The 14,581-nt window shown below is 50.2% G+C and overlaps 1 protein-coding gene across 2 annotated transcripts in view; it reads right to left on the reverse strand.

The window, feature by feature from the left end:
* The window catches only part of SND1 (staphylococcal nuclease and tudor domain containing 1), a 392,960-nt gene that overhangs the window by 130,981 nt on the left and 247,398 nt on the right, over positions 1-14,581 (reverse strand). For both annotated transcript variants that reach the window (XM_047762976.1, XM_047762975.1), the window contains one exon: positions 13,819-13,960. In XM_047762976.1, coding sequence (XP_047618932.1) covers positions 13,819-13,960 — 142 coding nt within the window. The remainder of the gene's footprint in view (positions 1-13,818; positions 13,961-14,581) is intronic.

Consider the following 14,581-nt stretch of genomic DNA (forward strand, 5'->3'; position numbering starts at 1 on the left):
GTTGCTTGGCCTTTTATTAGTAAAGCAGCTGAATAATTTATAAGGGTTGCACAGGGCCCGTTAGAAGTGCCCAGAGCAGTAATAACTGGTTTAGGACTTTGCTTACTCAGGGCTAAAGTTTAATTTGTCCGTAAATGCCCCTGCTCACAAACCCCTCCCACAGGTCTGACCTGCTCTCTCCTCCCCAATCACACGTCCTAGCCATGCTCTCAGCTGAGGTGGGTTCCTATTGGTGTCACCTGTGGGGCCACGTACCAAATCCAAACTTCGACCCAACAACTAAAATCCCATACCCACGCGGCTACACTTCCTGGGGAGGGTCACCACCACTGCCTCCTTAAGCTTTGCTTTTGGTTATATTCCGAAAGAAAAAGCAGCATCTGATCCCGAGCCAGCAGGAGAGCAGAAGCCAATGCACTGAACGGAGGGAAGACTGGAGAAACTCAAGAGGAAAGTAACCCTTGATAAGAGGACGTTCAATGCCAAGCTGGGCGCTGCATTCTAAATGACAGTGCGCAGGCTAAGATCAAGAAAGTGCGCTGTTCTTGATTCAGCACGTTAGTTAATTTTCCTAGGCCTCCGCTTTCTCACCTTTGACATGGGGATTGATATGGTATCTACCCAATAGCTATGGGAAGGATTAAATGAGTTAACTCACAGCATAGAATACTCATTAAGTAAAGGCTATTATTTTTAGAGATTCAGCCTGGAAGGACACCTAGAGAAACCTAGTCCAGTCCCCTCACTCTCTGAAAAAAATCCCAGGCCCAGAGAGGTGACGTGACTTTGAGGGGGCAACTCTAAGTCTTAATCCAGTTCTCTAGACAGATACCCAGTTTGATACCCTGCTTTCCATTTTAGCACTGCTGTGGCTCTAGCACTCATGGTAACAGTGTCATTTTGTTTTCAGCATTTCAAAATAAGCTAAGTGATAGCCTAGAACCGATGTGTGTCCATTCATCTAAGAACTAGCCAGTGAGTGCCGACTCTGGGTCAGGCCCTGTTCTAGGCACTGGCATAGAGGTTCTGCAGTCGCGAGACAAGGACCCTGCCTTCAGGCAGCTTATACTCTGGTGATATAGATAGTTGATTTTAAAAGAAGACTGATGAATAAACTAGAAAAATTCAGATAATGACAAGTACAGAAAATAAAAAGGTGCCATGAGTGCGCCATGGTGGAGGATGGCGTTGGGAGGGTGAAAGTCTCTTACAAGAGGTCATTTTTAATCTCTAGGGAGACAGCACTGTAACACCGGTTTCAGCACATGCATCCATGAATATGCATAAATTGTATGTGATAAGAAGAAATTATACAGAGGCGCATAACCCCCTAAAAATGTCACTCTTGGGCAATCCTATCAGAAATAAACATACCACCCAATCGTGACTGTATCAAAATTGACCTCTTCTGGTCTCTGATCCTCCCTCCCTGGCTACACCGGTGCGAGCAGGCGAAGGCAGAGGACACTAGGGTAAGGGACACGGGGACCACGTGGCTCTTTCAGGTGAAGTTCACTTCTCCGGCCTCTGGAGGTTGCTGGGATTCTTAGCTCCCTGCATCTGCACCATGTGCCATGGAATTCCTGCCCCAAGAACCAGTTGAGGGATCAAAGGGCTATTATTAATGTCTCGGTACAGGCCAATGGAGGGAGGGCCCGGCGGCAGGGGCAGGCCACTCTCCCTCCATTCAGTGCCCTCCTCCACAACGGGGCCATTGAGCAGGCGCCACAATCGGGGGCTGAGAAGCAAAGGCCGAGGGAAAGCATACAGAGCCCCGCGCACAGACTCGGTCATTCATCACCGGGCATGTGCCAGTATCTGGGAACAGCCATCTCAATTTCTGCAAATCCTCCAACCTGCAACAGCTGCTAGTGACTCTGGTGGGCGGCCCTGCGGCTGGTGCGAGGTGCCAATGCCCAACCCTGGCCAGGAGCCAAGTCCACATTACTTAGGTTAGAGACACGCTGGCTGCAGAGAGCGGCAACAATGGACTTCGCAGCTTAGAAAGCCGCTTACAAAGGGCTCCCGTGTATTTCCAAAAGCACTTCAGATAGCTGGTGAGAAGCTATCTGCACAAATGCATTCAAGCAGTTTATTCCTAACCCACTTAATTCAAGGTTTCCGTCAGAAGCCAACGACAGAGTGGAGGAAGGGGCAGAGAACCGCGAGAGGGCCGGATGGCTCGGCAGGGCAGCCGGGGGAGCACAGTCAAGCCTGGCTCCCCCTCCCCTGGAGCCCCAGTGGGCTGGGGAGAGCTGGGCAGCAGGCAGTCCTTCACCTGAATAACAGCTGTAATGAACACATGGACCAGTCCGTGGGATTCCTTGGGTCTTTAGTGAGCTGTCTGTCTCAACTGTTTCCGTCAGCATCCTCAAGCAGCACTTACAGGTGAGACTTGTGAATACTGAGTACCATCTCAGTATTGCCACCATGGCGTGCCACCATGCAGCCCGAAGGCACCTTCACATGACCCGCAGCTGCACCCCAAGGCCAGCCACTCTTATCCCATGTTCTGCAAGCCACTCCCAAGTCTCCAGGCACCTGCTCAGCACCTCCATGCTATCCACACCTATCTTGTTAGACTCGGCTTACTTTCCGGAGAACAATTTTGCCAGGTAACAGGCACAGAGATCAAACTAGGGGTGGGGGGTGGGGACAAAAACAACACTGAGGCTCAAAGGCCCTTGTGTCCGGAGCCTGGGGCTCATGGAAGCCCCAAAGAGCATGGCGAATGTGCACCATTCTCATGTAACAAAGGAAACAAAGGCATGCACAATCCTTGATCGACTTTTCAAACTTCTTAAGTTCTTTTGAAAAGTTGATGGGCAAGACAGAAGGTATGAAGAACTGTCACCTACGCCTGTCATTTATCACCTGACACGCACATCTACTATTTCCAGTGCGACCCGTCTAGATTTTCCACGACGCTTTTTTTTTTTTTTGGTCTTTTTGCCTTGTCTAGGGCTGCTCCCGCAGCATATGGCGGTCCCCAGCCTAGGGGTCTAATCGGAGCTGTAGCCACCGGTCCACGCCAGAGCCACAGCAACGCGGGATCCGAGCCGCGTCTGCGACCTACACCACAGCTCACGGCAATGCCGGATCCTTAACCCACTGAGCAAGGCCAGGGATCGAACCTGCAACCTTGTGGTTCCTAGTCGGATTCGTTAACCACTGCGCCACGACGGGAACCCCTCATGACGTGTTTTAAAAGTCAGAATTCACCAAGGGGAGGGGGTCCCTGTGACAGACCTCCGAGAGCTGAGGTTTGCCGTCACAAACGCTGTGCTTCTTTAGAGCACAAAGGCATGAACACACAGCTGTCGACCAGAGCGCTGCTTCCTGCCCGGGATCTGCTGCCGGAAGCTGGCCAAAGCCTGGCTGAGGCATTGCTGGGCAGGCTCCACGCCCAGGTCCATCATCCTTGACTAGGCATTTCTGAAGCGGTTCTCGTGGTCCAGGTGCTGACGAGAACTTCGCCACTGGCTTTTATTCAAGTGTGTGTTGTGCTGTCGTGCAGTCGAGATGTTTGTCCAAATCAAGCTCCTTCAAGGCACGTATCATCATCTCCCTTTCTTTCTCTGTGCAGAGCCACGCCATAACAGACGTTAAAAAACCACCTGTGACTGCAGTTGCCACCGTGGCTCGGGGGAAATGAAGCTGACTACTATCCATGAGGCTGCAGGTTCGATCCCCGGCCTTGCTCAGTGGGTTACATTGCCGTGACCTACAGTGTAGGTTGTAGATGTGGATCTGGTGTTGCTGTGCCTGTGGTATAGGCTGGAAGCTACAGCTCCGATTCAAGCCCTAGCCTGGGGACCTCCATATGCCGCGGGTATGGCCCTAAAAAGACAAAACAGCAAACAAAAGCCCTCTGACTAATCAACTACAGAGCAGAGGGGCGTGAGCCTGAACACAAGGGAGAGCAAGCACGCTCCCACATCCCCCGCCACCAAGCTGTGGAGAAGAAATGCCCTCCTCTTTAGTCAAAGCCGACTGCTCGCCAGGCGCATCACGTGGAAGGGACAGAGGCCGCTCCACGCGCTGGGCCTATTTGGATATGAAGGGTTGGTCCGTCACCAGCACGTCCTCGGCAGCAGCACTCACAAATGGGCCTAAACTTGGAAAAATTTTAAAATTCCCCACCAAACAATGAGAATCAAGAGTGAAAAAGAAAATGGTTTGTTGAAGGAGAGACGAAAATACCTCAGGGCCCTAGAGGAGTTATTTCTGCATTCCCTGCACATACGACATCATTCATGAAGAAGGCAGTGGTACAAATATAGCAGAAATGTCGTCTGCTCCAGCTTGTAATTTAAAATGCAAATGCTAATGAGCGAACTGGTGTATCAGTAGAGTTAATAACCGCATGCCTAGCACAGGGGCTGCATCCAAAACACACACAGAGAAGAGACAGACACCATGTTCCAATTTAAAAATAAAAACACCCAAATTAACCCTAGAAAAATCACTAGCAGATGTACACGCTCAGGAGAAGGAGGCACACCAGGGCAGGGAAACGGGAACTCCTCCACCCGCCGTAGACTCACTAGTCCGTGTAAATATCTTCCTCCATAGAGGGAAGGTAAGCACCGGAGTTACTAGGGCTTATTTGGGACGGCGACTGCAAAGCCTGAGTACAAGAAGGAACAACTACAAGGAATCCAAAAAGCTCAGAAAGTTTCTCCAAAGCCCAGTTAGAAGCCTAGAACTCAACTTTGCATGTCTAGAAATCCAAGGCCGCTGAAGAGCCATGTAATGTAGGTCGTTCATTTTATTACAGGGAAAGGGTGGTTTAAAAAAAAAAAAGAGAGAATCCCCAAACTTACAAGGCCTGGATTCAGTGGGTAATTTAATTAAATGGGAAAAGGCTCTAATGATGAAAAAACACGCTTGAGAATGCAGTTGTGTCTCAGACGCCTTCCAAATATGAAAGGAACTTCTGTGAATTGTTCTGGCTCCTACAAGGTCTGTGCTTGGCAGCCCTACCTCGGGCTCTGGGACCGATCCCGTGGCACAGACACCACAGCGCCTCTGGGCTTCCTCGGAGCCCTCGCCCATGGGTGGTGAGGAAGAGCTTGAGGTGGCCAGGGGCCCTATCCAGTTCCTTAAGTGGAAAGCCGTGGCGCCTGCTCAGGGGCAACGGGAGAGTGCACCTGAGATGTCTGCCCCCACTGGACACCGCAGGGGTTCCAACGTCCGCGTCAGTGCTGTTCACTCAAGAGTCACACAAAGAGCCAGGACGGACTGGCAAAGCCATCCCATTGGTTTGGGGGAAGCCTCAGGAAAACTTTCTGAAAGGAACCCAAGGTGACTGAGGACCGCGGGACACTCTTCAATGACCAGGAACTTTTTTCCTTTTAACATCCAGCCGTATCTCTGTTTGAACGGGGGATGTGAGAGGTGGTTCCCATAGCAACCAAGATTAAGTCTTACAGGCACAGTGTGCACTGTTCACCCCAGGGCTGCCCATTACCAGATTTCAAAGCATCTCCCTCTAATTTCAAATTACCACGCCATTTACACTCCCTCTCCTGCATCCAGGTCCTGCCGTTTCCTACTCTTAGGCTGGCCAAACAGGCACCCCCGCAGGGCAGGGGAAGTGGCAAGGAGCCCAATCCTGGATGCTGCATTACTACTAAATGGCTGGTGGAAATGCCAATCGGCTGGCAAGATGGCACTGAAATATTCACAGTGAAATTTATTTTTCTGGGGGTGCCATAAGGATGGGATTAGAACTGAGGTATCTGGGCACAAGCAGAGACAGGTGCTGGTACTGGAAAGATTTCCACAGAGAAGAGCCATCAGAACTCTGTAAGCTGCCTGCTGCTCCCCGCCACGCCCACCAGGTGGAAGGAAGGGGACCAAAATAACCTTCGCCGACTCAGAGCCTCAGGGGAGGAGAAGGAACGCAAGAGGCGGCCCTGGGGGGGGGAAGCTCACGGGCCTGACCCCCACCCAGGACACCTCCCCCTGGCCTCGGCGACACTGCAACTCCAAAGTGGCAAGAGTAAGAGGCAATGGTGAAAAGCAGAAGTCAGAGGATTTAGGGAGTAAGGAGGCCTTTCACTTTCCTTTCCCCCACCCACCCAGAGGCAATCAAGGGGCCTATCCAGAAACCAGAAACCGAGGCTAAGCTGAGGATAAACCAACATCTTTTTTCCTGCCGAGATGGTGAGGGCTGAGCATCACAACTGGGAGGCTGCCCCACCCTCAGAAGGACCCGGCAGAAGGTAGGGCCACCCCTGGGACTGCTAGAGTCTCTGTCCTGACTGCCATATGGGCCTTGCTGCTCCCCTCACCTCTAGGTCCCAGCATCACACCAAGACAAGCAGGCCAGTCGGACGGAAATAATTAACTGGGAAGCAGGCGAGCAGGAAGGTATCTTTAAGTGGTCTAGCTCCAAGGTCTCTGTTTGCCATTAAACCATGCCAAACAAATCTCATTTTTACTGATGTCTTTATTTATTAGTCTGTCTCAATCAAAATGAAAAAATCGAAATGACTATTGGGAAAAAATGGAATCCCTGCCTCTTTTACCCTGAGACACGTCAACTGTGTCCTGGCCGTCTCCTTTGACGCCTTCTACTAATGCTTCAGGTGCTGGCCTCCCCAGGTCACTTAACCGTCCAGGTCACACTCTTCTGATCCTTCTGCGGTCTACTGATGTCCTGACTCACAGAGTGGTCCTCAGAAGGAACGTCGCTCTCCGGGCCGGCGCTGACCTGGGCTGAGCCAGCGCTCGGCTCCATCCTTCTTTGGCTCCTGTACCTCTGGGGTTAGGACCCAGGACCGCCTTAGCTCTTCAACAGTACCACAGAAGGACAATCTTATCCAAGGTTAGGAATGTCTCCCCTATGCTTACACTGCTTCGAAATATTTTTTTCTTTGGGTCTACACATTCTATACTCTGGCAGATACAACTACTTTGCCGGAAGGCTTGAACCATGTCTTATGCATTTCAATATTCCTAGCAAAGCATCCAGTGGGTTAAAAAAAAAAAAAATTATTAAATAGCCATGTGACTGAATGACCTGCAAATATGATGAGGCTCATTCTGGGGATGATTCATGATCTAAAAATGGAAGATAATCAGGCTGTAATCGTAGGCTTGCACTTTGGTCCACGTGACTAGTGGGTGCTGGTCGGCCCGCAGAGGCGGGAGAGCTGAGGAGGAGATTTACATGCCCAGGCGCAAGCATTTGGGCAAAATGACTGAGAAGTACATCCATCTCTTCAGGCAACTCTTCCCGAGAACTAACGACATCAGCAAAGTTGTCCGGCCTAGATGAATCACACCCAGGTCGCCAAAAGAAAATGCTCTGGAGCTTTGCGTATGCACAAATGCCCTCCCCCTTGGGAACTCTCTTCTGCTCCTCAATCAACTGTTCTTTCCTCTGCACCCCCTTGGTGTGCTGCCCGTACTTTGCCTAACTCCATTTCGGTTTTCCCTGTTGAAGGTTTGCATACGGCTGTCTCAACTCCTAGACTAAAAGGCATTCAGGAAGGCTGAAATTGTCCGAATAACTTAGGCGTCATCCACAACCCGTCGCAAGATTGCCTTTCTTTTAGTGGGCTTAAAAAACAGTGGCCTCATTAAGAACCTCTCTCTAAACCTGTTTATTGTACCTAGTACCTAGTACCTTCCTCCAAGTGACCCTCTAGACCTTCTGTTAAGAATGTAATTCATATAATTCATAGCGATGTCTTTAACAATGAAGAACTAGAGCAGCCCAGGGAGAGCCTCATGCCAAGCTGCCCATTTCCAGTAATGGGACCCAACTGGAAGCAAGTGGGTGGTGGAGAAAGCATCAAACAGAGCAGTCCCAAGAGAAGAGCACTCCACTTCACAAATATCCATTAAGTTGCAATTCAATTAAAGTATCTAAAAAGAATTCATAAGTATCAGCAGACCCTGTAATTGCTTAATTAAGGATAGACGCCCAGCAAACACAACTACAAGAACAGCCTGATTCATTAGCACCTCTGTGATAGCAGAATGGGATTTCTCACTTAAACATACATTGGCGTTAATTGTGTAATTTGGTTAGGCAGTGGTAATCAATGGGGATCCACCATTCCTGTGGCCAGGAGATGAGGGGGATATTCCTGTCCACCTTCCCTCTCCTCTCTCATTAAAGTTTTTGGTCTATTGAAACAGGCAGTTGATGTTCCCATTAGGACTGGCTGGAGAAGAGACGTTAGAGAGAGAGAAGGAAATGAGGTACTTTCTTCAAAGGCATTCAGGGTGTAAAGACACACAGCACCCAAATGTCAGCTCGTCATGCACATACCCGCCACCCTTTCTAAAATCCCAGCCGTCTAGAACCTTTCCTTGTCATAAGGCAGCTCCAAGAGGGGACCTGCATCAAAGAGGAAAAAAAATTGAAAGGTGCCATAGAGCAGGCAAAGGGATGCCTCCTTCTCCAGTCCTGTTTCCTATGCCGAGGTCACTGGTTAACGCTAAGTCACCTGCTGTGACCACATGGGAACCTCCTGCCGGGGAGCTGCAGCCTCCCAGGCGGTTTGCACTGTAAGTTCCACCCAAAGTGACCAACATCCACTCTCCACCACATCAAACACGGCTGGGTCCATCATTCCTCACGCGTAATACTGTCCTGCCCTTAAGAACGTGGAAAGGTGTGGGGGTGGAGGGGGGGTGGTCAGTGAGTTAGAAGAGTGCAGTATCTGATATAAGACTCCTTAGACGCCGCTGCACTATATGTAACCTAAATTATTATTCTCTTCTCATTTAGGCATTTGGTTTACAGGCATTAACTTGATACCTGCTATGCTTAGCCAAGAGGACAACTTCCTGAACTGTGCCCTCAGCATGACCCAGATACCCTAGAGCTAAGAAAGTAATGCAAAATAAGGAAACGACACAAAGGTCACAGCAATAGGACACAGTCCATGCCTCCCAGTGCTTTTAAATAAAAATGTGACTCGAGGGCCAAGTGATTCGCAAGCATGTGCCCCAGTTTCCCTTTAGACAAGACACCAAAAAGGTGAAGTAAATAAAAGGTGACACACGGGACAAGCGAAAATAAATTAAAAATAAAGATCGAAGGTAAAGTGTTTTACTTCTAAGAGAAGGAAATGTATGGAGCTCACTAAATGCTAGATGAGAAAAAAAGGATGCTTTTAAACAAATGTGGGCTGCCTGGGGAATCTTGGATTCCCTGTTACCTCAGGACAAGAACTGCCTGCGATGGCCTCGGAGACTGAATCTGTATGCACAGAGGAGGCCACAGCAGCAGCAGGCAGAGGGACCTTGAGCTACCAGTTCTGATGGTGTAAGGTCACCTGCTCATCGGCCAGACCTAAGCCAGGTGCTCAAAGGACTGAAGGGCAAGAGCTTTGAGGAGGCACTGACCTGTTAGCTACAGCTGACTCTGCCCGGCCCCACCTGCTCTCCCATCTGACCAAGCAATCATTCCACATACAGGGGTGCAGGAACCGTGACAGAGAGGCCAGCTGGCTTGGGCCAAATGCCACTCCCTATCAAGCTGTGGGGCCGTCTGCCCAAAAAAGGCCACATAAAAATGGAAAGTGTCCATCCCACCTTGAAGTCCAGGGGGCTCTCCGAAAGGCTGGGATTAATGGGACCAGCACACACGGGACTGCTGAACAATGATCTCGACTTTCCCCTTGAGAATCTCAGCCCGACTCCCTCCTGGGTGCCGGCAGACATCATTTCCAGCAGATGCCATCTTCACGGGTGTAGGGCACATTCCACAGAGAGCTGCCAAGCTGTGCCAGGAGGACCACAGTCCAGGTGAGCCTCACGTCCATCTACACTCACATTCGGCTCTGGGGTTGGTCTCAGTCAACCGAGGGGCCTTCCTCTCTCCAGGATACATCTCCTCCCATGATCTCCATGCCTTCTTTCTGTCCCCGCTAGGTCACTGCCCCAGCCATCAGCTACTTGCATCCTTTCTGAGTTCCTGCTCCTGCGAATTGGGACCAGCGCTTCTCAAGTTCCGACATCCTCTCGCTTCACCTCTTTTACATCCTCAGTTGCCAACAAGACTTGGTTGAGTTGTACAGTCTATACTTGGCACTATGAAGACAGCAGGTACACCGAATAGCTTTTGCAAGTGTCTGCTCCCATCCTCATAAACGTACTCCAGATGCTGACATCCTTAGAATGCTACCTTGACCCTCTAGCTTCCGCTCTTCTGTACTTTCTCCACTGTGTTAGACTGTCGTGAAGAGCAGTCTATTTTTAAGTCTGTTCCTTACTGCCTACCTTTACTCCCCAGTGGCCTATAACCTGCGGTTAGCTGAATCAACTCTGATAAAACTGCAACGACCAAGCTCACCTGTGACTTACTAATTGATCAATAGCATAAAATCACTCCAGTCTTTAGCCACTTGAACTTTTAAGGTAAAACTGGACACTGCTGATCCTTGGACTTCTTCCCTCCCTCGGCTTCCACAAGACTGTTCTCTCAGGCTTCTCCATCTAATCCTCTGGCCACCGATTACCTGTTCCTAGAACCTGTTCTTAGGGTTGTCCTTGCTGGTGGACATCAAAATCTGCCCAGTAACTCAAGCCTTGGACTTGTTAACTTTCCCTCGTGTACTCAGTGTCACCCCCTATCCTTGACCAAAAAACCCCAGTCATTCCCTGAATTAGGAAGTCTTCCTCTTAAACACTCCTCCAATCTCTCCTCTTCTGAAATCACTACCTGATTTCTGGCTCCTCAACCTTCTGCTCCTTAACGGCTCTCCCAGCCCCCACCCCCATTTATTCCATTGTATCTACTGAAACAACCACCCTTAGCACAAGTGTGATCACGCCACGCCCCCAATACCTCCAGTGACTCTGAGGGTCTGCAGATACGCCATCAAGACAGTGCTTCTGCCTCACCCTACGCCTCACTCCTCACACTGCACCAGTGCCAAAGGGCTCAGGGCTCCCTGGACACGTCAGAATGTATCATAACCTCTACATCTTTGTACATGCTGTTACCTCTATCCGGAATATTCTTCTCCCCCCTCCCCCCCCGGCTCCTCTCCCGTCCTTACAACATTGTAGAGTCCTATTTGTCCTTGAAAACTCAGCTCAGGAATTCTCTTGTAGTGCAGCAGGTTAAGGATCTGGCACTGTCACTGCAGTGGCTTGGGCTGTTGCTATGGCTCAGGTTGGATCCCTGGCCCAGGAATTTCCATATGTCATGGGTGTGACACCCGCCCCCCGCCGCCCCCCTCCCCAAAAGACAAAAACACAGCTCAGATATATCATCTCTGATCTCCACCTAAATGGCCATTCTCTCCTCTGTGCTACTTCTCTGCATGGTAAATGATTCTATTATGTCACCTAGCAGCCAACGCTACAGTCTGTTCACATGTCTGCTTTCTGTCCAGAGTTTCTTAAGACCTAGGACTGTGTCCTACCAAGATGCAAAGCTCCTTGCTCCCAGTTCCAAGGGAACAGCTGGTAGCTTTGCTTTCAGTGAGCATTTTCAGTTAGGTGGAGGCTAATCAGCTCCTTCTCTTTTTTTGAATTAATGGGGAGGTCAGTGTCTCCATGGTAAAACCACTGCTCGACTGTGCCATTCCATACAGAGGGAAGGGAAGCTCTAGTTATGAATTCACTAAGTCTCTGTAAGAAGAGGAGGAAGGAAACATTTATTTAATGATCTACTCGGTGGCAGGCTTGTTCTGAACTTTTACACCTCTCACTAAACCCGCACGAAAATCCTGAGAGGCAAGAAACCCTCTCCAGTTAACTGATGGGTAAACAAAGGCTTGAAGAGAGTCACAAACCTCCCTAAAGTTTCCTGCTTATGCAGAGCAGAGCCATGATTCAAACCAAGGCCCGCGTTCTCTTATTGCTTTTCAACGTCCTGTATCCCTGCCAGGTTTCTAAAGAAACCAGAAGATGCATAATACAAGCGCATAGAGTATGGCAGGAGAATAATGTAAAAGCTTATATTTTTATCAAGTATTTGCTTCTGTAATCTATCTTTCACAATGTATGTTAACTCAGGCAATGCCTTCTGAATTGCTAAGCTTAGAATAATGCCAAGTACGCAGAGGGACCAGGAAAGGCTGTGTACTTGGGAGTCGAGTGATCAGGCTGCTTGTGTTTCAGCAAGGTATGCCCAGAAGGTTCTGCAAGAAGACTCCAGCCAAGGTAGGTCTCCAGTTCTGAGCCGGCTCCATTCAGGTACTTCTGAGTTTAGAAGCCAGAACTTCAGTGTTTTCTCTCCCCTGTAGATCTGTGGCCAAGTTTCCAGGAAAGAATAGAGTTTCTCTTTCACACCTCTGGGATAAAGCCCTACACTGCCAAAAAGATGCTTTTGTTTTGCAGGGAGAAGACAGCGAAGGAGCTGAATATATACCTCAAGCCCTGTAACAATAAGCATTCACTGCTAAGAAAGCCACTGGCTAGGGAAATCCTCCAGAAGGGCGCCACCGGCTCCACGCCAGGACTCGGGCACACACCGCTACCCACCCCCTCGGTTTCCCTACAACTCGCATTCCCAGAAATGAAAGCAGAGCCCCCTTCAGTGAGGTGTGGCCTTTCTTCTCTACAGCTGCCTGTGAGCTCGGTGAGGCCTTCAGAGAGCCTGCAGGGCTGGGTAGCAACCATTAACTTCTTAAGATCACGCAGGGGCCTCAAGGAGAAGGGACGGCCAGCCAGGAACAGTGAACTTCCCGGCCCTGTATTCAGGGAGTGATGAATCTCTCAAGACAATCCATTTAGTTGGGGCCCGAGGGAGGCTATTCTCAGGGAAGGAACCATCAGTGCCTTGGAGGAGAGGGAGGCCAAGGCAATCGGGCAGGGACTGCAGACAGGTTCCCTGCCCGCAGGCAAACGCTACTCAAAATTCAACAGAAGAGCTGAGGCAACAGGACCGCCTCAGGTAAGGCCACGGAGGATGCATCTTTCGGGAGTGAGTGAGTGTAAGCAGAGGGTGGAGTGCGCTGTGCTGATCTCCCTCAAGGATCCCGGCCACTGAGAAGTACAGGTGGAAAGAACTCTCTTTCCTGCCGGCAGGGAAGAAATGGAGCTGTTTGCCTTGAACACATGGTTCCTACCCAGTTTTGCTGGCTTGTGAAATGTTAAGCTGCTAGAGAAGACAGGGTAAGAAAGATGGATATTCAGTCAGCAAAGAAAGGAGAAAGGCTTGCCCCGGCACGGCAACTTTAGCACAAGAGGGAAACCGCAGAGATGCAGGGGCCCACACAGGTAAAGTCACGCCTGGGGTTTCATCAAGGATTTGCAACCTAGTGACACTTGACAAGAGTTGAAATAGTTCCCTGGTGGCACAGTGAGTTAAGGACCTGGTGCTGTCACTGCTGTGGCTCGGGTTCAATCCCTGGCCCAGGAACTTCCACATGCCGGAGGTGTGGCCAGCCACAGCAGCAGCAGCAGGCACTGCCTGGGGAACTACAAGGGCAGGCTGTCTCGGCACCTCTGTGGCCTTGCCCGCGACTGACAGCGCAGAGGCAGTCTATCCCCAACGGGCAACAGCAGCTGCGAGAGTTCCACCACTAACATCTTCCTAGGTCTGGAAGGCCCTTCACTCGGGCTGTGTGAGAAGAAGGGCTGTCCCGGAAGCTTTCCCGACCGCCTACGCCCTGTGGTCGGAGGAAAGGAGAAGCAGGGCAGAGCCCAGGGCTGGGTCTGCAGTGAGAGGGGCATACCCAGGAACTCCGTGTTCGAGTCTCAGGGAGAGACCGAAGCACCTCTGCGGGCTCCGGGTCCTGTGGAAAACAGAGCAGGAAAGGAGCACATGTGCCCTGCAGGGACGGCTTCTCAGTTCAGGAGGAACTGTCCAAACAACACAGGACACGGAAGACTTACCCGCAAGCAAGAAGGTGATAAGGCAAGTTTCCTTTGGCAAATATAGCTTGAGACGAGACCCACTGAACACATACTCCACCACAGCTTCAGAACGACCTGCCCGCTGAAGGAAGGGCAGAAACTGCTTTGCCTTCTGGGTGTCCTGGGGGAGAACAGAAGAATCATTAGACAAGTAATGAAGTCTAGGTGAATGCTTCTTTCTCCCTGGTCTCAGGCAAGAAGTCCAGTAGACCACACAGGAAGCCAGGCAATGACCCCAGGAAATCAGACATTTCTGAAACCATGACAAAAACAAGATATCCAGGTGACTTTCGCAGAAGAAATACAAGTGATAAAAAGTCTCTAGAACAGGAGTTCCACTGTGAACAACGGGATTGGCGGCGTCTTGGAAGCGCTGGGATGCAGGTTCAATCGCCGTCCCAGCACTGTGGCTTAAGGATCCAGTACTGCCACTGCTGCAGCTTGGGTCAGGACTGTGGCTAGAATCTGATCCCCGGCCTGGGAATTTCAAATGCCACAGGGTGGCCAAAAACTAAAAGCTTTTAGAACATTCTCAGACTCTCTTCTCCTCCATCCAGTTACCAAGGCACTCAGGGGATATAAAAGTTAGGATGGTGCCTTGAAATGAGAATTTCACTCCCTTTCTGGGACAGGAAAGAGCTCTTCTTTCTACGTAAAACTGACAGGAGAAGACCAATCTTCACCATTCGTGGAACGTAATTTAACCTTTATTTTTTCATTAAAAAAAATTTAAAACGTGACC

Source organism: Phacochoerus africanus, chromosome 16, assembly GCF_016906955.1.
Source record: "Phacochoerus africanus isolate WHEZ1 chromosome 16, ROS_Pafr_v1, whole genome shotgun sequence".
Taxonomy (NCBI): Eukaryota; Metazoa; Chordata; class Mammalia; order Artiodactyla; family Suidae; genus Phacochoerus; species Phacochoerus africanus.